Here is a 21216-nt window from a genome sequence, read left to right on the forward strand (position 1 = left end):
TGCAACTTCCGATGGGACTTTGCCTCTTTTTCCCATCTGTACAAACTCTGTAATGACCCCAACCCTAGGTTTTACCCAAGGGTCAAGTCATTTTTCTTAAAAGAGAGAGAGAGAGAGAGAGAGAGAGAGAGAGGAGAGAGAGAGAGAGAGAGAGAGGAGAGAGAGAGGAGAGAGGGAAGGAAGAAGCTCACCAAGAGTCACGCCGGAGCCACCGCACGCCAGGACGTCATCAAGCTCGTCATCACCATCAACCGCAGCTCGAGGTAACCGGAAACCGCCATGTTTTGAGTTATGTTTCGGTCGTTTTAGTAAATCGATCATAACTTTCTAACCGTAGTGAATCTCGTGCATCCAAGGCCATCATCGTGTTCCTCTCGTCAAGACGAAGCCCGTAGACACAAACCGCGTCGCGATCGGAGCCTGGACGAAGCCGTACGCCCCCCCGAAGATTCGCCTCTGCGCGCGCGTGAGTTCCACGCGCCGCCGCCGGACCACCGTCCTCCGCCGCAGCGCCGGCCGGACCACCGTTCTCCGCCGCAGCTCCGCCGTCGCCGCCGGCCAACTTTCCGGTAAGCCACCGCCGGATCTCCGCCGTCGCCGCCGGTGACCGACACCGGTGACTCGCCGGCGACTCGCCAACTCGGCCGAGTCGACCCGGTGAGTCAACTCGGTTGACTCGGTTAACCGGTTGGTTAGCCGGTTTGAATTGATTTCAATTCGGTTAGGCTAAAACTGTCGGTTTAAATCAATTGGAAATCGGTTAGGATAAACCGGATTAATTAATTAAATAATTAATTAATTAATTTAATTAATTAATTATTAATTAATTAATATTTGACCAGCGGGTTGACTTTTCCGTAAATATCGTTTTTAAACCGTTCGAAAGGCGTTCTGACTCGAAATTTCGATCTGATTTCAGATTTGGAGTCATTTGAGCAGCTGGAGTTCATATATACCACTTCTCTTCATTGCTAAGGTGAGGGCTACTCCGTTAAATCCCGAGCTAGTTTAGTACTACCGTTATGGAAAGTTTAGTTTCGAAACATGATCCGTCTCTGTGAATCGAGTCTGTTTGAGAGTCTTGCTTGTTTATTATTATATTGATTGTTGTTAAACCGGAAATAGGATAATAGAGGATTCAACGGTTGATTGAAATGATTGATGTTAAGAATTGTTATATATATGTATATATATGCGAGTCCATGTTTTGGAGATTTGCGGGGTGCAGAGACGTTTGCACTGGCTGCCTATGTTTGAGGAGTTTTGCGGGGGCAGAGACGTTTGCACTGGCTGCCATGTTTGTGGAGATTTGCGGGGGTACAGAGACGTTTTTGTACTTACGACGCCTTAGAGATTTGCGGGGTGCAGTGTGGACTACTGTGCTAGCGACGCCTGTAGAGTATATATATTTATATCCTTATGAGGAAATGTGATATGCTATTATCGCATTGGTTGTATCATGTCTAGTCCACTAGACATATGTGATTGTTCTATGTGGTGTAATAGGCACCGTGATTGTCTCGTGCTAGAGCTAGGCCTACATAGTTGTAGTGCTATGAACTGAGTCAGTGGTTTGCGGTTTTTAGCATCCCATACCTCACTGGGCGATTCCCCTGTCGCTCACCCCTCCTTATTTCCCCCTTTCAGGTGAGACCGACGAGAGGAGTGATTTTTCGGACCGGTGCTATTGGGCTTTTGGGCTTCTATCGTTTTATCGATTTTATCGTTATCGGGCCTCTAGGCCTTTGGACTTTTATCGTTATAGTATTTCGTATTTTGGATTCTCGGTTTATGTCGTACCTTATGTTTCAGATTTTAATTTATATTATGGAATTCATGCGTGGATGTGGACTTTCAAATATTTATATATGGATATTTCAGATATTTGTATTTATCGAAGTATTTTTACTATTTCGAAAGTGACGGGTGTCACAATTTGGTATCAGAGCCAGGTTCCGTCCCGGCTCCGACCCGGGATGGCGATTTTTGGAGACCTGGTTTTATTCGGTTTTGACGGTTTTAAACGATTTCAAAATATTTTCAGGGATCTGGGAACTTTGAAAATAAAAATAAATAGCACCTTTCCGTTCGGTATCACTCCTTCTTAAATGTTGGTATCCACAGATCGGCATAAGTTAACTTTTTCGCTTTTCTTTCAGATGGCGCCCAGGAAGAGAGTTGTTCGTACTCAGACTGCCAGAGTTGCTAGAGAGGCTGAGGATGAGCATGTCCAGCCCGCAGTTCCGCAGCAGGCGGCTCCGCCTATTGATCAGGATGCTTTGAGACAGATGGTTCAGGATGCGGCTAGGCAGGCTGCACAGGAGACAGTCCAGCAAGCTGCCCAGGAGGCTGCCCGAATAGCTGCTCAGGAGGTTGCCAGACAGATGGCTGCAGTACAGCAGGGTCCGCAGATTCGCATGCAGCAGGCTCCACCAGTTCAGGTTCAGCATTATCATCAGGTTCCACATCAGCCGGCTCCAGTCCAGCAGTACCCTCAGGTTCCTGTTCAGCCGGTTCCAGGAGTTTTTCAGGTTCCACCGCCGCCACCTGCTTTCCCAGTTCAGGTGCCCGAGGTTGATGAGACATTTATCAGGGTGTTGGGACAGATGAAGTATGTGAGCTTGGAGCATTTCACTGGAACGACGGAACCTACAGTTGCTCACGATTGGAAGCACAATTTGGATAAGTGTTTGAAGACCATTCTCGTGCCCACCAAGGCTCAAGCTAAACATCGCTGAGTTGTATTTGCGCGGAGATGCATCAATCTGGTGGGATGGAGTGAGATTGATTCACCGTGGTGAGCTGACATATGATGATTTTCTTTACGCGTTCAATAAGAAGTATTTTCCGAGGGAAGCTTTGCATGAGAAGAAGAATGATTTCGAGCATTTGAGACAGGGTGCAAAGTCTGTCAGGGAGTATGAGCGGGAGTTTAACCAGCTCCGCAGATTTGTGGGTAACAACATAGATGAGGAGGATCTGATCAGGAGGTTCTTAGATGGGATGCGAGTAGAGCTTCGTGGTAGGTGCAGTGTGGTTACCTACACCAGTTTGGAGGATCTGGTAGAGAAGGCGGCTGTGCAGGAGAAATGTATGGGTGAGGAGCAGAAGTTCTCCAAAGCAGTTCAGCCTAAGGCAGGAGGGGCTTCGGGGTCGCAGAAGAGGCCTTGGGAGCAGACTGGAGCACCCCGTTGTGGGCGTTGTCGTCGCCACCATTTTGGGAATGTTTCCAGTGCTATAATTGCGATCAGTTTGGGCATCTTGCGAAGAACTGTAGGAAGCCACCACGAACTCAGGTTGCAACACCAGCAGCAGCAGCAGTAGCACCAGCAGTGGCAACGAGGAACTGTTACGGCTGCAACCGCCGGGTCACATCTACAGAGATTGTCCGAGGAGAGGCAATGCGGCACTTCCACCACCACCGAAGCGTCTAGCCATCGCTCCACGTGTTTTTGCAGTTGGAGATCCCCAGGGAGCTGAGCCGATAGCGGGTATGTGACTTTTTTCATACTTGTTGTGTTTGAGTAATTTGGTTTGTGGATGCCATGTGTAGTTAGCAAAATCTTGTGTAGGATCGGTTTTTGGTTGGAGGAAAGTCAGCTCACACCTTATTCGACACGGGAGCCTCTCATAGTTTTGTGAGTCCACGCTTAGCCCAGTCTTGGCCTTTTCGGGGGTATTCGAACCGAAGGCTAAGAAGATTCAGACTGCCGGCACAGAGAGATTGGGAGCAGTCGGCGTCCATCGCAATGTACCAGTTATTCTTGGAGGAGTTGAGTTGCTCGGAGATTTGACGGAACTGGAGATGAGCTGCTACGATGTTATACTTGGAATGGATTGGTTGTCACGACATCAAGTAGTACTGGATTGTCCGAGAGCGAGAGTCCATATCCCCAGAGCAGAAGGGAAGATCATATTCCAGGGGATTAAGACGCACCATGGAATTTCCATTGTCTCCATGTTGCGCGCAGATGAGCTACTGGAGAGAGGAGCAGAAGGATTTTGGCGACCATTTCGATGGTTAAGGAGGATGGTCAGCAGGAGCTGCATGACATTCCAGTGGTTTTCGAGTACGAAGACGTTTTTGAGGCTTTAAAAGGGCCGCCACCAGCTAGAGCAGACGTTCTTGCGATCGAGGTGGAGCCAGGAGCAACACCAGTTTCACGAGCCCCATACCGCCTTGCACCAGCTGAGATGGCGGAATTGAAGAAGAAACAGTTGGAAGAGTTATCAGATAAGGGATTTATCAGGCCGAGTACTTCACCGTGGGGAGCACCAGTGTTGTTCGTGAAAAAGAAAGATGGGAGTTTCAGACTTTGTATCGACTATAGAGGTCTGAACAAAGTGACCATCAAGAATAAGTATCCGCTTCCGCGTATTGACGAGTTGTTGGACCAGTTGCAGGGAGCTTCTTGGTTCTCTAAGATTGACTTGGCATCGGGATACCACCAGATTGCGATAGCTGATGGAGATGTGCGGAAGACGGCCTTCCGTACACGCTATGGGCATTATGAGTTTGTGGTGATGCCATTTGGATTGACGAACGCACCGGCAGCGTTCATGAAGCTTATGAATGATGTGTTTCGGGAGCACTTGGATAAGTGTGTGATCGTTTTCATCGACGACATTTTGGTTTATTCTCGGAGTAGAGAAGAGCATGCTGAGCATTTGAGGGTTGTGCTGGATAAGCTTCGGGAACACCAGTTGTTTGCCAAGCTGAGTAAGTGTAGCTTTTGGCAGAGGAAGATTGGATTTTTGGGCCATGTGATTTCAGAAGCAGGAGTTGCCGTAGATCAGGAGAAGATTACCGCCATTTCAGAGTGGCCGACGCCAAAGAATGCTACGGAGATCCGCAGTTTTCTCGGTTTGGCGGGGTACTACAGGAAGTACGTCAAGAGTTTTGCTAGCATTGCAAAGCCAATGACGAAGCTGACGGGCAAAGACGTCAAGTTTGATTGGTCAGACGATTGCTCGAGGAGTTTCACTGAGTTAAAGCGACAGCTGACCCATGCGCCCGTTTTGGTACTCCCGAGGCCAGGGATACCATATGAGGTTTACACTGATGCGTCAGGCACTGGTTTAGGATGTGTATTGATGCAGGAAGGTCAGGTCATTGCATATGCATCACGTCAGTTGAGGCCTCACGAGGTCAACTATCCTACGCATGATTTAGAGTTAGCAGCAGTTGTATTTGCACTGAAGATCTGGAGATCATATTTATATGGGAGAAGGGAGAAGGTGAAGATCTTCACGGACCATAAGAGTTTGAAATATATCTTCACTCAGGCGGATTTGAATTTGAGGCAGCGTAGGTGGGTCGAGTTGTTAGCAGACTACAACCTGGATATTGCTTATCATCCGGGAAAAGCTAATCAAGTAGCAGATGCCTTGAGCAGGCGCAGGAGCGATGTTTCAGGAACCAAGGAGGTTCAAGATTTACTAGGACACTTGCTAGTCTCAAATTGTGTGCCACTACCGTGGAAGGTGAGGCAGTTGGCCTCGAGGCTGTGGAGCAAGCAGATTTGTTATGGAAAGTGCGTAAGGCTCAGGATGCTGATAAGGCTTTGTGTAAGCAGATCGAGATTGAGAGTATTGGATATCATACAGCTTCGAGTGGGATGTTCATGTATCGGAACCGGGTTTGTGTGCCTAATGATGAGTTGTTAAAAAAGGAAATCTTGCAGCAGGCACACCACTCGCGTTTCTCTATTCATCCAGGAAACACCAAGATGTACAAGGATCTCAAGCGTTATTATCATTGGCTTGGCATGAAGAGGGATGTTGCTTCATTTATATCGCAGTGTCAGACGTGTCAGATGGTCAAGGCCGAGCATCAGGTGCCTAGCGGGTTATTGCAGAACCTGCCATTGCCAGAGTGGAAATGGGACATGGTAACTATGGATTTTGTAACGGGGTTGCCAACCACCTTAGGAGGAAAGAATGCCATCTGGGTAATCGTGGATAGACTTACCAAGTCAGCCCATTTTCTAGCTATTAAGAAGACGGACAAAGCTGATCAGTTAGCACAGACTTACATCAGCGAGATTGTGAGATTGCATGGAGTTCCTGTCAGCATTGTATCAGATCGAGATACAAAGTTTACGTCCGAATTTTGGAGAGCCTTCCAGAAGGCGCTTGGGACGAAAGTGCATATGAGTACGGCTTATCACCCGCAGACAGACGGTCAGTCAGAGAGGACGATTCAGACTTTGGAGGATATGCTTAGAGCTTGTGTTTTGGATTGGGAAGGGAGTTGGGCAAAGTACCTACCCCTAACGGAGTTCGCCTACAATAATAGTTATCACTCGAGCATTAAGATGGCACCATATGAGGCTCTTTATGGTAGGCCTTGTCGCACACCGCTTTGTTGGACCGAAGTGGGGAGCGACGTGAGATAGAACCTGCAATGGTTCAAGAGACAGTTGAGCAGGTTGAGATGCTTAAGATGCGGCTTAGGGAAGCCCATGACCGTCAGAAGAGTTATGCAGATAAGCGGCGTAAAGATTTGGAGTTCCAGGTTGGCGACCTGGTATACCTGAAAATGAGGACATTTCAGGGAGGATCTAAGACTCGGAAGCTGAAGAAGCTTAAACCGAGATATATGGGACCATATCCCATTTTGGAGCGAATTGGAGCAGTTGCTTACCGATTGGATTTATCCGAAGAGTTATCAGATTTCCATGACGTGTTTCATGTTTCGGTTTGAGGAAAGTCGTGAGAGAACCAGAGCTCATTTTGCAGCAGCCGCCCAGTGACCTTGGTAGGAATTTGCGTGCGCCGTGTCAGCCAGTAGAGCTATTGGATCGCCAAGTGAAAGCAGATGATGGTATGATGACTATGTTGGTCAAAGTTCGTTGGGAGAGAGATGGTATTCAGGAAGAAACTTGGGAGTCCGAGCCCCAGATGATGATTGATTATCCGGAGCTTTTCCGGGTTGACATTGGACATGACAACTTATGAGTCCTTGTAAGTAGGGGAGAATTGTAATGACCCCAACCCTAGGTTTTACCCAAGGGTCAAGTCATTTTTCTTTAAAGAGAGAGAGAGAGAGAGAAGAGAGAGAGAGAGGAGAGAGAGAGAGAGAAGGAAGAAGAAAGAAGCTCACCAAGAGTCCTCGCCGGAGCCACCGCACGCCAGGACGTCATCAAGCTCGTCATCACCATCAACCGCAGCTCGAGGTAACCGGAAACCGCCATGTTTTGAGTTATGTTTCGGTCGTTTTAGTAAATCGATCATAACTTTCTAACCGTAGTGAATCTCGTGCATCCAAGGCCATCATCGTGTTCCTCTCGTCAAGACGAAGCCGTAGACACCAACCGCGTCGCGATCGGAGCCTGGACGAAGCCGTACGCGCCCCCCGAAGATTCGCCTCTGCGCGCGCGTGAGTTCCACGCGCCGCCGCCGGACCACCGTCCTCCGCCGCAGCGCCGCCGCCGGACCACCGTTCTCCGCCGCAGCTCCGCCGTCGCCGCCGGCCAACTTTCCGGTAAGCCACCGCCGGATCTCCGCCGTCGCCGCCGGTGACCGACACCGGTGACTCGCCGGCGACTCGCCAACTCGGCCGAGTCGACCCGGTGAGTCAACTCGGTTGACTCGGTTAACCGGTTGGTTAGCCGGTTTGAATTGATTTCAATTCGGTTAGGCTAAACTGGTCGGTTTAAATCAATTGGAAATCGGTTAGGATAAACCGGATTAATTAATTAAATAATTAATTAATTAATTAATTAATTAATTAATTAATTAATTAATTAATATTTGACCAGCGGGTTGACTTTTCCGTAAATTATCGTTTTAAACCGTTCGAAAGGCGTTCTGACTCGAAATTTCGATCTGATTTCAGATTTGGAGTCCATTTGAGCAGCTGGAGTTCATATATACCACTTCTCTTCATTGCTAAGGTGAGGGCTACTCCGTTAAATCCCGAGCTAGTTTAGTACTACCGTTATGGAAAGTTTAGTTTCGAAACATGATCCGTCTCTGTGAATCGAGTCTGTTTGAGAGTCTTGCTTGTTTATTATTATTATTGATTGTTAAACCGGAAATAGGATAATAGAGGATTCAACGGTTGATTGAAATGATTGATGTTAAGAATTGTTATATATATGTATATATATGCGAGTCCATGTTTTGGAGATTTGCGGGGTGCAGAGACGTTTGCACTGGCTGCCTATGTTTGAGGAGTTTTGCGGGGTGCAGAGACGTTTGCACTGGCTGCCATGTTTGTGGAGATTTGCGGGGGTACAGAGACGTTTGTACTTACGACGCCTTAGAGATTTGCGGGGTGCAGTGTGGACTACTGTGCTAGCGACGCCTGTAGAGTTATATATAGTTATATCCTTATGAGGAAATGTGATATGCTATTATCGCATTGGTTGTATCATGTCTAGTCCACTAGACATATGTGATTGTTCTATGTGGTGTAATAGGCACCGTGATTGTCTCGTGCTAGAGCTAGGCCTACATAGTTGTAGTGCTATGAACTGAGTCAGTGGTTTGCGGTTTAGCATCCCATACCTCACTGGGCGATTCCCCTGTCGCTCACCCCTCCTTATTTCCCCCTTTCAGGTGAGACCGACGAGCAGGAGTGATTTTTCGGACCGGTGCTATTGGGCTTTTGGGCTTCTATCGTTTTATCGATTTTATCGTTATCGGGCCTCTAGGCCTTTGGACTTTTATCGTTATAGTATTTCGTATTTTGGATTCTCGGTTTATGTCGTACCTTATGTTTCAGATTTTAATTTATATTATGGAATTCATGCGTGGATGTGGACTTTCAAATATTTATATATGGATATTTCAGATATTTGTATTTATCGAAGTATTTTTACTATTTCGAAAGTGACGGGTGTCACAAACTCTTTCACTCAAAGGCAAAGGTAAAAGATCAAGTGGAAACATAGGGTTGAAACCATAAACAATTTCAAACGGTGAGAACTTAGTAGCAGAATGCACAGAATGATTGTATGCAAACTCAACATGTGGCAAACATTCTTCCCAAAGTCTAAAATTCTTATTAACCAAATACCTAAGCAATGCAGACAAAGTTCGGTTCACAACCTCAGTTTGACCATCGGTCTGAGGATGACAAGTGGTCGACAATAAAATTCTAGTTCCTAGTTTAGACCACAAGGTCTTCCAGAAATAGCTAAGGAACTTAGCATCTCGATCAGACACAATTGTTCTAGGCATGCCATGCAATCGGACAACATCTCTAAAGAATAGTTCAGCAACATGCACACCATCATCAGTTTTATGACAAGGTATGAAATGAACCATTTTTGAAAACCTATCAATTATCACAAAGATAGAATCTCGTCCGGCCTTAGTCTTAGGCAATCCAAGCACGAAATCCAAAGAGATATCTACCCAAGGATGAGATGGAATGGGTAAAGCTGAATACAAACCTTGGTTTTTCACTTTGGACTTGGCCTTCTTGCACACCACACAACGGTTGCATATCCTCTCCACATCTTTCATCAGACTCGGCCAATAGAAGTGCTCATAAACCACCTTGTAGGTTTTCTTGATTCTGAAATGTCCCATCAAGCCTCCTCCGTGAGATTCCCTGACAAACAACTCCCTCAAAGAACATTGGGGAACACAAAGACGGTTATCAAAGAATAAGAAATCAGAAACTTGATACTACTTCCCATAGGAAATCTTGGAACATTTTCTGAAAATTTCCTGAAGTCTGGATCAGTTGCATACAAGTCTTTGATAAACTCGAAACCAAGCAACTTGGTCTCAAGAGTGGACAGAAGAACATACCTTCTGGACAAGGCATCAGCTACCACGTTTTCCTTACCTTGCTTGTACTTGATTACATAAGGAAAGGTCTCAATGAACTCGACCCAACGTGCATGCCTTTTGTTCAACTTTTGCTGGCCCTTAAGATGTTTCAAAGACTGGTGATCCGTATGAATTACGAACTCCTTAGGCCAAAGGTAGTGCTGTCACGTCTGAAGGGCCCGGACCAAAGATTACAGTTCCTGGTCATAAGTGGGATAGTTGAGTGTGGCTCCTCCAAGCTTCTCACTGAAGTAAGCAATGGGTTTCCTATCCTGCATCAAGACAGCACCAATACCTACACCCGAGGCATCACATTCGATTTCGAAAGTCTTAGAGAAATCAGGAAGAACAAGTAATGGGGCTTGAGTCAACTTCACTTTAAGGATCTGGAACGCCCCTTCTTGGGCTTGTTCCCACTTGAATCCAACGTTCTTCTTGATCACTTCGGTGAGAGGGGCGGTTATAGAGCTGAAGTTGTGAACAAACCTTCGATAGAACCTGGCCAGGCCGTGAAAGCTTCTCACCTCGCCCACGGTCGTTGGACTGGGCCAGTCTCGGATGGCCTTGATCTTTTCTTCGTCCACTCTGAGTTCATCTGCACCTACAACAAGCCTAAGAAGACCACGTGATCTGTCCCAAAAGAACACTTACCAAGATTAGCAAACAAACGTTCTTTCCTAAGTACTTCAAGAACAGATTTCAAATGCATTTTTGATCATCAAGGTTCTTGCTGTAAATGAGAATATCATCAAAGTAGACAACAAAAAATGGCCAATAAGGACCGCAAGATATGATTCATCAAACGCATGAATGTACTAGGTGCATTGGTAAGGCCAAATGGCATGACAAGCCATTCATACAATCCTAGTTTAGTTTTGAATGCGATTTTCAAATCAATTTTAGAAAACACAGAAGATCCATGCAACTCATCAAGCATGTCATCAAGCCTAGGGATTGGATGTCTATACTTTACCGTAATGTTATTGATGGCTCGGCAGTCCACACACATGCGCCAAGTGCCATCCTTTATGGGCACAAGGAGGACAGGAACGTCACAAGGGCTGAGGCTCTCCCTGACGTATCCCTTCTCAAGAAGCTCTCCAATCTGTCTCTGAAGTTCCTTTGTCTTCACAGGATTGGTTCGGTAAGCTGGCCGGTTTGGAAGAGACGCACCTGGGACGAAGTCGATCTGGTGTTCAATGCCTCAGACTGGTGGCAATCCCTTATGATTCTCATTTGGAAACACATCAGATTATTCCTGCAAAACATCTCTCAGATCACTCGGAATTTCCGATGCAATGTTAGAAGAGGAAGCCATTAGAGTTTCTTTGTAAACAAGCAAAGAAACGACTGTTGTGAGCATAAGGATTTCTTTACCTGGCTTCCTTTGATAAAGAAGTTTGAGTTCCTAGGAGATACCTTAGGTTCGGATGGTTTGGGCGCTTTGTCTCGGCTTTTCTTCAGCTGGAGCTGATCTTGGTGGACTTCGGCCGGTGAGAGAGGAACCAAGGTGATCTTCTTTCCCTTATGATCAAAAGAGTGTCGGTTGGTGTAACCGTCATGTATTCTCTTCTTGTCAAACTGCCAGGGTCGTCCTAGCAGGATATGGCATGAGTGTCAATCGATGTTATGGTATAAGCGTCGATCAACACTGCCTTAGGCAAGCGTTATCGATCTGAGCGATTATGTTCAACTAGATTCCTAGACCACCTCTCGTATGCGCCTAGGTATCTAATCCAACAGGATTCGGGTTCAGTTAATTGATTGCACTCTCGTGCCTCTCAATTGTCTTATGATTCTAGGTTCAAGCAATTAGTCACACTCTCGTGGTTTTCCAACTACTTTAGATCCTAGTATTACAAGCTATCCTGATGTAGAGATCTTTAGATATCCTAACAATCATATAATTCAGAAATTCATTCAAAACCCTAGAAATTCCTAAACCTAGCAGGTGGATCTACTCATGCATGATGTTTGTCACAGAAATCATAGATGAATAGATGAATAACATAAAATATAAATAAAACCAAAACAATGGAGTTCCAAGAGAACTCTGAAGGAGTTCCTCTCTTCTCTCCTAACTTAGAACTATGAATAAAATAAAGCTTAGCCGTCAACAATGGCTTAGAAAACACATAAATAGGGTTTCTGGTCGTCCAAGGGTATTTTGGTAATTTGTGGTTGCTTCTGGGCTTCAGTCAGTCATAAAATATGATCGGCCCGCTTTCTGGCATCCATATCCATATCGATCGATGTGAAGAGGTCTGCATCGATCGACATACGTTCCTCTTCTCGACAGCTTCCTCTCGCGAGGCAAACTGACCACTCTTCAGTAAAACATGCATAACTTCTACTACAGGATGCTGATTGACCTCGAACCGGTGTCATTGGAAAGTAACTCAAAGCTCTATCTTGTGTCAAAAGCTGGGCTCAATCTAACGGTTAGAAGGTCTCCATCCATAGCTAGACATCTGACACGTTTGTGCAGTTCTGCACCTCAAAAGACTCCAAAATCACCATATTTCTCCAGAACGTACATGAACCTGTAAATACTCTAAATAGACTCTATATAGTAGTAAATGTATATTAAAACACTTATAAACCATGGCTAAAAATGTGTAAAATCCATAGTCTATCAGGAAGGACGTTGCAAAGGACCTCGTCCTCATATCGTCCAATAGTGAGAGGCACCGCGACCTGTTCCCGGACATACTGTTCTCCAGTTTCATTCAACCATTCCAATCTAAAAGGTCGAGGAAGTGGTTTAGTTACGAGTCCAAGCTTCCTGACAAGAGGATCACTAGCAACATTAGTGCAACTTCCACCATCAATAATCAAAGAACAAACTTTTTCTGAAACTAAACATCGAGAATGAAAAAGATTCTCCCTTTGTTCTCGTTCATTGGTTTGGGTTGAACACTCAATGTTCTTCTGGTAACAAGAAGTGGACCGTGAACTGGATAGTCGAGCTGTCTGTCCTCATCATCATAGATCGGCTCAAGTGTCTCATCAAAGGCCGGGTTTAGGTCGGTGTCCGATTCTTCTTCAATGATCGGACCAAGGCCTTCGTCCATGGTTTTTCTGGCGACTAGGAGCGGCCCTTGGTGGGGATAGTCGAAGGACTCTCCTTCCTCATTAAAGATAGGACTGTGGTCGTCCTTGTCCTCTAGATCGTCCTTATCGTCCTTGTCCTCTAGATCGTCCTTATCGTCATCACTTTCTGGTTTGGACACTTGCTGGCGTAGTGGCCAAGGCCTTGACATCTATAGCACCGAATGTCTCTTTCCCGGTTGTTAGTCTCAACAACTTTGCCTTTGTCAACACGAGCCGGGGCATTAGTCTTAAAAGCAGTATTTGTTGTGATTGGAGACTTACCTTTGTCTTGATAGCTAGGTTTGGGAACAAAGGCCGGTTTAGAGTAGTTCTTTCTTTTGGCTTGCTGTTCGATCAGAATGGCCTTGTGTAGCATTTGTTCCATACTAGCATACTCCTGAAGCTCCATTCGATCTTGAATGTCTCGGTTGAGACCTGAAAGGAATCTGGCCATGGTGGCGTCTAAAGGCTCGTCCACATCCGCCTTGAGCATCAAGACCTCCATCTCTTGGTGGTAGTCCTCCACGGATTTGGTTCCTTGAAGTAGACGTCTAAGTCGTTGGTGGAGTTCCCGGTGGTAATGTTCTGGAACAAACCGTCTCCTCATCAAGGCCGAGAGCTCATCCCAAGTAAAGGTTGGTGGCCCGCCATTCCTTCTCCTGTGAGTCACAACTTGATCATACCAGTTAATAGCATAGCCAACAAACTCAGCTGCGGCCAATCTAACCTTTTTTATTTCAGAGAAATTTTGACAATCAAAAACAAGTTCAATTTTTCTTTCCCATTCAAGGAAAGCATATGGATCGTTTTTACCATCAAAAGTTGGAATTTTAAGTTTCACTCCACCTAAACCCTCATCAGTTCGTTCAGTTCTAGCAAAAGGATTGACATCACCTTGATCATGGTTTTGGGTTCCTCTCCTAGGACGGTTGATGGAACGATCGTCTTGGTTCTCCTCCTCTCCGACTTCTTCATTCGGCCGTCCGTTCCTCCATGGGCGATCTTGCCGGTTTCTAGATCGGACCGGTTGGCTATTTTGGATCTCATCAAGTCTGAGATGGATCTGTTCCAAACATGCATTCATAAGGTTAGCCATAGAATCACTGAGAGCTCTCATCTGCAAGTTAGATAAACCAGCATAAGAGTTCCCGGTTTGGTTCCTATCTTCTTCACTCTCCATAGTTCCTGAAAAGCCTAACACAAGAGATTAGTACACAAAATTCCTCACACTCAGGTGTTTGATCTCGCCCACTCTTAGTGTTTCTCTCAGAATTTGGATGGTCACTCAATAAGTGGTCTCTCAAAGTTCTAAGAGAACAAGACTAGTAACAAGTTGCGATCTCCAAGCAAACGGGGGTAGTTTAAGATAGAAAGATAAGAACTTTGGTTTTGAAATCCGTTTTAACCACTCTAAGGCTGGATTTTCCAGTCAGCAGGATTTCTCTTCCACCACCTAGCCACTAATCGAACTTTTTGATTCTTTTTCTCTTTTTTTTTTATATAGATCTCTTTTTTTTTTAATCTAGTGGCTGGTAAAGAGATGGCCCGGATTTGAGATAGAAAGAAGAAGATGAACAAATTTAGAAAATGGAAGATGAGAAGATGAAACGATGAGAAAATGAAAAGATGATACCGGTTGAGTGGCTCTGATACCACTTTGATACGTTCTAGATTCGGACAAGGATCACTCAACGAGATTTTGGATATGAACTCGGCAAAGATGGGAGAACTGGGTGGTTTGAAAGGCGACACACAAGGTTGCGGAAATATCTTATGATACTACCGGCTTCAATTGTGGTTTGGAATGTTACGTCAAGACCAACAAGGGAATATATGTTTACTTGGAGAATCACTCGACAAGAAACAAAGACTGTTCTAAGCAAAGAACAAAGAGATAAACTCATAAACTTAAGGGGAAAATCGATTCATTGATTATGAGAAAGAGTTTACATACTTATACTACTTGTGGTATGTTGAAAGGCAGTCAAATAACTCTTCAGATCAGATCTGGTCAAAGTGATTCTTCGGCTGATGTCCAGATTCATTCGGCCAAGTTGGAGTTGTCGCGGTAAGGATCTGGACGAACTCGGGACGGTCTGGACAGTCCGCCGGGTGATCAAGCAGTGTACTGATGCGGCCTAAGTCTTCAGAAAGCTGGATGATTCGTGCCTTAGAGAAATATGAATGATAGAAATCCAAGAGAGTGTCAGACATGAGAGATAGTCCATCGGTTTGGTCTTTAGGACACTTGGTTCGCACCAAATGGACCAAGAGAGAGAAGTCTAGATCATTTTGGGAAACCTCACGATCCAAGTCAAGTCTGGCTCGGCTGTTGGCTTTGGCTTGTCGAGATGGCTGGGAAGAACGCGTACTGGATTAGTCAGTTCGGATGTCTGGACGTGGGTCTGGTCTAAGCTCCATCCCGGATGTAAGCGGGTCTAGGTGGTACACGGCACGATCGTCCTGGTTGGCACGGCTCGGTAGACGAACCTCGGCTGAGTTGTTCTGATCGGCCTGATCTCCAATCTGGTCCGGTTCCATGTACTGATCCATGGACTGAGGCGCATCAGTAAGGTTCTCCCATGAAAGTGAAATCTACATGAACTCTGCTATTTGGATCTTTAGCTATGTCTTTCATCATTGTTGGTCCACGCTTTCTCTTACGGGAGTTTGAATCTTTTGGCTCCGGAACTGTAGACTGTCCGATCTCACCTTCAGGCTCACTATCAGCTCGTTCTGTCTCAGGTTCTATCATATGTTGTTCATCTTCTTGTGGTTCTCACATGTTGCTCACCTTCTTCTGGTTCTGTCACATGTTGCTCACCTGTCTCCAAAGTACGCACGAACTCAACATCATCATCTGCTTGTTTTTCTTTCTTTTTTGGCTTCCCTCCTCTTTTGTTTTTCGTTCCACCGGCCATAACAATTTACCTGGAACAAATTATGAAAGGAAGAATTAGTTCGAAACTAACAGACACTGATAAATCCAAACAAACAGACCAAGACCAACCAAACAAACAAACAACGAACATTCCAAACAAACATAGAATGACCATGACCAAACCAAACAAACAGACAATGACCAAACCGAACAAACATACAGACAATGAAAATAATCAAAAGGGATACGTTTCACACATATATGCCTTCACAATCAGTTCTGACATTCTCTGCCTCATCAATGTCAACTTCCATGTCGATATTTGATGGTAATGGCCCAATGTTTGCAGTCCCCTCTTGAATATCTTCCTTACTGTATCTTCTCGAAGGATCTCTCATAACAGTATACCAATGTGATGACTCATCTTCCCTAGAGTAAAAGACTTGCTTTGCTTGAGATGCTAGAATGTATAGATCACTTGCAAAGGATGCTTGACTATGATGGAGGTTAACAAGGGTGAAACCATCTTCAATCTTCACTCCATTACCCTTTACTGCCCATTCACACCGGAACAGAGGGACATAGAAGACTTTATAATCCAGCAAAATGATGTCAGTTACTCTGCCGTAAAAAGAAACCAGATCGACGACCTGTGATATATCTTTGGCACTAGATCTACAGACTGCTGTAGCCTCATAATAAACCCCACTATTCTGACTTCTCCTATCAATTGACGTTGTGTGAAACCCCTGCCCATTAACTATGAATCATGTATAAGACCTTGCAGAACAACATGGACCATAAGTTATCCACTTAAGTGTTTCTTCATGCTCTGTAGAATCAAGAGGCACCTAACAAAGTAAAATCAAGTCAAAGACATGTCTACGGCAACAAGAGAAATTATGAAAACAAATTAGTAACCTGTTCTTTTAGCCAAGTTGCGAAATTCTTTGTGTGCATACTTGATAAGGTTGATGCATCTCGCCGACATTTTTCACATGTGTCTTGTAAATACTGTAGATGCTCACTTGTAAAAGATTGAAAGTAAAAGAAATGAATCAATTGGTTGATCAGAAAACAAAAGAGTAAGTGAAATATGATACTTACTCTACGTATGGTTCACGAAAGCCATGTTTTGGATGATAGCAAGATGTGCTACTTTCTTTTCCATTTCAGTCAGAGTAATTGGAGTGCCTGTGGATATTGGACGACCCTCTAAGATGGAATTGTTCTCATACTCTGTGTTTCTGTCTATTTTTTCTTCTACGTCTGTTGTCTTCTTAAAAAATTCATTGCAAAACCCGATACATTCTTCAGCTAAATACGACTCAGCGATGCACCCCTCAGGTCTTGCAGGATTTCTCACAAAGTCTTTGAGGACTTTTATGTACCTGAGACGAAAGTGAGTATAGATTGATTAGCAAAAGTGAGTATAGTCAAAATTTTAAAAAGTCATATATATAATACCTTTCAAATGGGTACATCCATCTAAATTGGACTGGTCCACCAAGGCGGGCTTCCCTTCCTAGGTGCACAGTCAAATGGACCATGATATCAAAGAAGCTTGGAGGGAAAAATCTTTCAAACAAGCATAGAGTCTCAACAATCTCAGCTTCCATAACCAATAGCTTCTCCCTATCAATCACTCTCTGGCACAACATATTGAACAATGCGCACAACCTCAAAATGGACCATGATATCAAAGAAGCTTGGAGGAAAAAATCTTTCAAACAAGCATAGAGTCTCAACAATCTCAGCTTCCATAACCAATAGCTTCTCCCTATCAATCACTCTCTGACACAGCATATTGAAGAATGCGCACAGCCTCAAAATGGCTAGCCTAGGTCCTTTAGGTAACGATCCTTTAAGCGCAATCAGAAGAAGTTGCTGCATTAAAACATGATAGTCATGGGATTTCAAACCTGATACTTTACAGTCATCTAGTGAAACACCTCTTGAAATGTTTGAGCAATATCCATCTGGCCCTTTGAAGTCAAATAGTCGCCTGCAAAAGATCTTCTTCTCTGCCTTCGACAAAGACCATAGTGCTGGAGGAAGATATGTTCGTTTTCCTTGGATTTTAGGGTGCAACTCCTGCCTAATACCAAATTCCTCCAGATCTTTACGAGCAGCAAGACCATCCTTAGATTTTCCAGAGTGCAACAATGTGGAAACTAAACTCGCAGCCACATTCCTCTCCACATGTATGGCATCCAAGTTGTGTCTCATCGGAAGTTCCTACGCGAAACAGAAAGAAAACATAAACTCAAAATTAAATATAAAAAAATCATAAACAGAAACATAACGAAGATTGATCTCTTCTTCATAAAATCCATAAACATAAAAAGAAATAATTCATAAACAGAAACAGAAAAAATTCATACCTCCCAGTATGGTAGCCTGAAGAAGATTGATCTCTTCTTCCACCGAGATAACTCATCTTCATCGACTTGAACTTCTTCCTCTTCCTCTTCCTCTTCCTCTTCCTCTTCTTCTTCCTCTGATTCACTAGATAAAGCCTCAACATCAGAGCTTAAATCAGTACTCTGAATCCTTTTCCTCTTACTTGCAGATCTCTTAAAATTTCCAAAGTCATTGTTGAAGTTTCTCAGATTTTGAGAAATTTCACGACCTGTTAGTATTCTACCCCTTCTCCCTTGTTCAGCTTTTCCATCAAACCACTTCTTCTTTCCTCTAAAACTATGAGTTGGTGGCAGACCCTTTCTATGGCACATGTAGACATGTTTTCTGCTGAACTTTAGCCACATACTATCTGTCTTCTTTCCACATAACGGACACCCCATTTTCCCCTTGACTTTACAGCCTGCAAGATTCTCATAAGCTGGGAAATCACTGATCGTCCAAGGCAGCATTGCATTAAGATTAAAAGTACAACAAGTTACAGCATCGTAGGTTACCTCTCCACTGCTCCACAGATGGTTTAAATCGTCGATGAGGGGTTCTAAGTACACATCGATGCTATTACCAGGCTGTTGTGGACCAGGAATCAACAACGAAAGCAAGATGTTCTCCTTCTTCATGCATAGGTCAGGCAGCAAGTTATAGTTCACTAGCAAAACAGACCAGCAACTGTACATCGAATTCTTCATATTGAAGGGATTAAATCCGTCAGTTGAAAGACCAAGCCTCAGGTTCCTTTCTTCTGCTGCAAAGGCCGGGTGTTTTGCATTCACCTGATCCCATGTCACTGAATCAACAGGGTGCCAAAGTTTTCCATCTGTGCTTTTGTTGGTGAAGTACCACCTCAAATCCTTTGCCATTTGCTCAGACCGGAACATCCTCTTCAATCTTGGTATGATGGGAAAGTAATGTAATACTTTCTGTGGGACATCTTTCTTCTTCTCACCAGTGTGCATATTGGTCTTCCATCTTGAAGCCTTGCATTTTGGACACTTCTCAAGCTTCTTGTACCTCTTTCGGAATAGACAGCAGTCATTGACGCATGCGTGAATCTTCTCGTAACCCATATCAAAAGATTTCAGAAATTTCTTCACCTCATACAGCGAAGTGTGGAGCACATTATCCTCTGGAAACATCTCTGGTAAGGTCTCAAGCAGATCGTTGAAGCTCTTGTCAGACCACCCATTTTGTGTCTTCAGTCTGATTAAAGAAACAATGGCAGATAACTTGTTGTGTGATGCACAGCTCAGATACAATGGGGTTTCGGCTTCAGCTATCTTTGCCAGGAATTCATCCTCTTTCTTGTCGTCTCCCTCTGCCATCTCAGATAACTCCCCAGTACCAGCTAAATCTTCATCAAAACACTCAGCGGCTCTGTATAACCCGAAGATATCATCATTCCACTGACTTGTGTTGCTTTCAGATTCAACTCTTGAGTCCAATTCTCCATGTAGATACCAATCAGGCCGCTTCTTGTAAGACTCCTCCATTCCCCCAGTAACTAGATGATCAACTACCACAACTCCTGAGTGACGATCTATATTACGGCAGTCAATGCAGGGGACATACAATCATATCAGTCCCTCCCAGACCTGCAGCCACATCTCGTACAAACTCTGAAGCCCCTCTCTCATACGCAGGATCAACTCTTCAGTGGATCATGAAAAGCAAAAAAAAAATAAACGATTTAAGTCTCTCAACACATACTGAAACATAACAGATAATATTAAAAGCAGTACCTGCTAAGATGAACCCATGCCTTGTCCACCATTATATATTCTAAACCAAAACTGAAACTTCAGTAACAATTTTTGACAAATTGTCATCAGAGTCATCAGAGTAATAGTATAATCACTCAGAATACTCAGAACTTGTCCTCGATTTCATAGTAAAAGCACTCAGAGTCAGAACAAATAACATAATAAAATGACATTAGATGAAGCACATAACTTATCCTCGAATTCATTGCTAAAACGAGCACAAATAATAAAAAATTACATTAGATAAAACGCAAATCTACTACGATTCTGAACAAATGACACAGGACACATAAGAGGCATCTCTTCTACTCGATATATTATTCTGAACAAACTACAGAATCACACAACACACTGACACAATGACTACAAAAACGATAGATCTTCAATCAAATACTACAGAATCACACAACACAATGACACAACACAGAATCAGTAAATTATTCGAATAAGTAACAAGTAATCGAGCTGATAAAACTAAAACGAAAACGAAGACATGCAAATAAATTTTATTTCGCAAATCGAATCCTTAAAGTCTAAATCGAAATTGATAAAACAACAATCCTAGTTAAAGGAAATCAAACGAAAGATGAAATCTAAGCAAATATGAAATGAAAACAGGAAATCAAATCAGGAAATTAACTATCGACAGAAATGGCGTAATGGCGACCTTCGATACCTTCAGCAACGGAAATGGTCTCGGAATGGTGGATGACGGAGCTTTAATTGGCGGATGGGAGAGGCGGAACAGTGTTTAGAGGTGTAGAATGGAGCTCGATAAATTTTAGCTAGGGTTATGTGAGAAAGAGGAGAAAATTAGGGAAGATAGAGGGAAAACACGATTAGAGAGAGGTAAAGTGAGTTGATTAATGATTTTTACTAAGTGTGTACGCGGAAAAGCTAATTTTGGGTTCCCGCTTAATGAAACACTGTCATCGCGTTTATATAGCACTATTATACTACACAAATTTTTTTTAATTTCCTACAATAACAGTTCGGTAAAACGAGCTATTGCTATCAATGTGGACTTTTTTTGCAGTAAAAATATCATAATATGGAACTACATATTGCAGTAACTAGGTTCAAGTAGAAACTCTCAAATACGTTATTATATACTGCATACATTTAATCCGCAAAAGAACAGTGCCTCCGCTAGTTGATAAAAGCGTGAGAATGATAATGTTGAATGTGAAGCATTCAGATCTCTCGTCTCTCACCGCTTGCCGTATTTAGCGTCTCCATTCCTCAGCTACAATCTAAAAAAACGTGTCGCTT

At 43.9% G+C, this 21216-nt stretch overlaps 3 protein-coding genes across 7 annotated transcripts; 1 reads left to right on the forward strand and 2 right to left on the reverse strand.

Moving 5' to 3' along the window:
* The first annotated feature begins 6406 nt into the window (after window positions 1-6406).
* LOC125582328 lies at window positions 6407-6960 on the forward strand. The gene is made up of 2 exons (XM_048748964.1): window positions 6407-6666; window positions 6708-6960. Exons 1-2 carry the CDS (start codon window positions 6407-6409, stop codon window positions 6958-6960), a joined length of 513 nt encoding a protein of 170 aa, XP_048604921.1.
* Window positions 6961-9980: 3020 nt separating this feature from the next.
* Window positions 9981-14062, reverse strand: LOC125582329. The gene is made up of 5 exons (XM_048748965.1): window positions 13097-14062; window positions 12740-13052; window positions 11167-11384; window positions 10698-10978; window positions 9981-10419 (listed from the first exon to the last, which is right to left on the reverse strand). The coding sequence occupies exons 1-5, from the start codon at window positions 14060-14062 to the stop codon at window positions 9981-9983; spliced, it is 2217 nt and encodes a 738-aa protein (XP_048604922.1).
* Window positions 14063-14790: 728 nt separating this feature from the next.
* LOC125581889 lies at window positions 14791-21030 on the reverse strand. 5 transcript variants are annotated; one of them, XM_048748077.1, is made up of 7 exons: window positions 20621-21026; window positions 19924-19963; window positions 18148-19832; window positions 17231-18001; window positions 16871-17154; window positions 16685-16790; window positions 14791-16614 (listed from the first exon to the last, which is right to left on the reverse strand). In XM_048748077.1, exons 3-4 carry the CDS (start codon window positions 19672-19674, stop codon window positions 17402-17404), a joined length of 2127 nt encoding a protein of 708 aa, XP_048604034.1. In that variant the 5' UTR covers window positions 19675-19832; window positions 19924-19963; window positions 20621-21026; the 3' UTR covers window positions 14791-16614; window positions 16685-16790; window positions 16871-17154; window positions 17231-17401. The 5 variants fall into 5 exon arrangements, with proteins under 5 accessions (XP_048604034.1, XP_048604035.1, XP_048604033.1 ...); XM_048748078.1 differs by having other exon boundaries at window positions 19924-19980; XM_048748076.1 differs by having other exon boundaries at window positions 14791-15813; window positions 16021-16614; window positions 19924-21026.
* Window positions 21031-21216: the final 186 nt, after the last annotated feature.

The sequence above is a fragment of the Brassica napus genome, chromosome C2 (assembly GCF_020379485.1).
Source record: "Brassica napus cultivar Da-Ae chromosome C2, Da-Ae, whole genome shotgun sequence".
NCBI classification, from domain to species: Eukaryota; Viridiplantae; Streptophyta; class Magnoliopsida; order Brassicales; family Brassicaceae; genus Brassica; species Brassica napus.

Coding starts and splice junctions, on each gene's coding strand:
- LOC125581889 (XM_048748077.1), bottom strand. CDS start 19,674: ATGGAGGAGTCTTACAAGAAGCGGCCTGATTGGTATCTACATGGAGAA. Junction 18,002..18,147: donor TCAGGCTACCATACTGGGAG/GTATGAATTTTT, acceptor TGTTTCGCGTAG/GAACTTCCGATGAGACACAA.
- LOC125582329 (XM_048748965.1), bottom strand. CDS start 14,062: ATGGAGAGTGAAGAAGATAGGAACCAAACCGGGAACTCTTATGCTGGT. Junction 11,385..12,739: donor GCTCGACTATCCAGTTCACG/GTCCACTTCTTG, acceptor ATATCCTGCTAG/GACGACCCTGGCAGTTTGAC. Junction 10,420..10,697: donor GAGTTGCATGGATCTTCTGT/GTTTTCTAAAAT, acceptor CTTTTGGGACAG/ATCACGTGGTCTTCTTAGGC.
- LOC125582328 (XM_048748964.1), top strand. CDS start 6,407: ATGGTTCAAGAGACAGTTGAGCAGGTTGAGATGCTTAAGATGCGGCTT. Junction 6,667..6,707: donor CGATTGGATTTATCCGAAGA/GTTATCAGATTT, acceptor TTTCGGTTTGAG/GAAAGTCGTGAGAGAACCAG.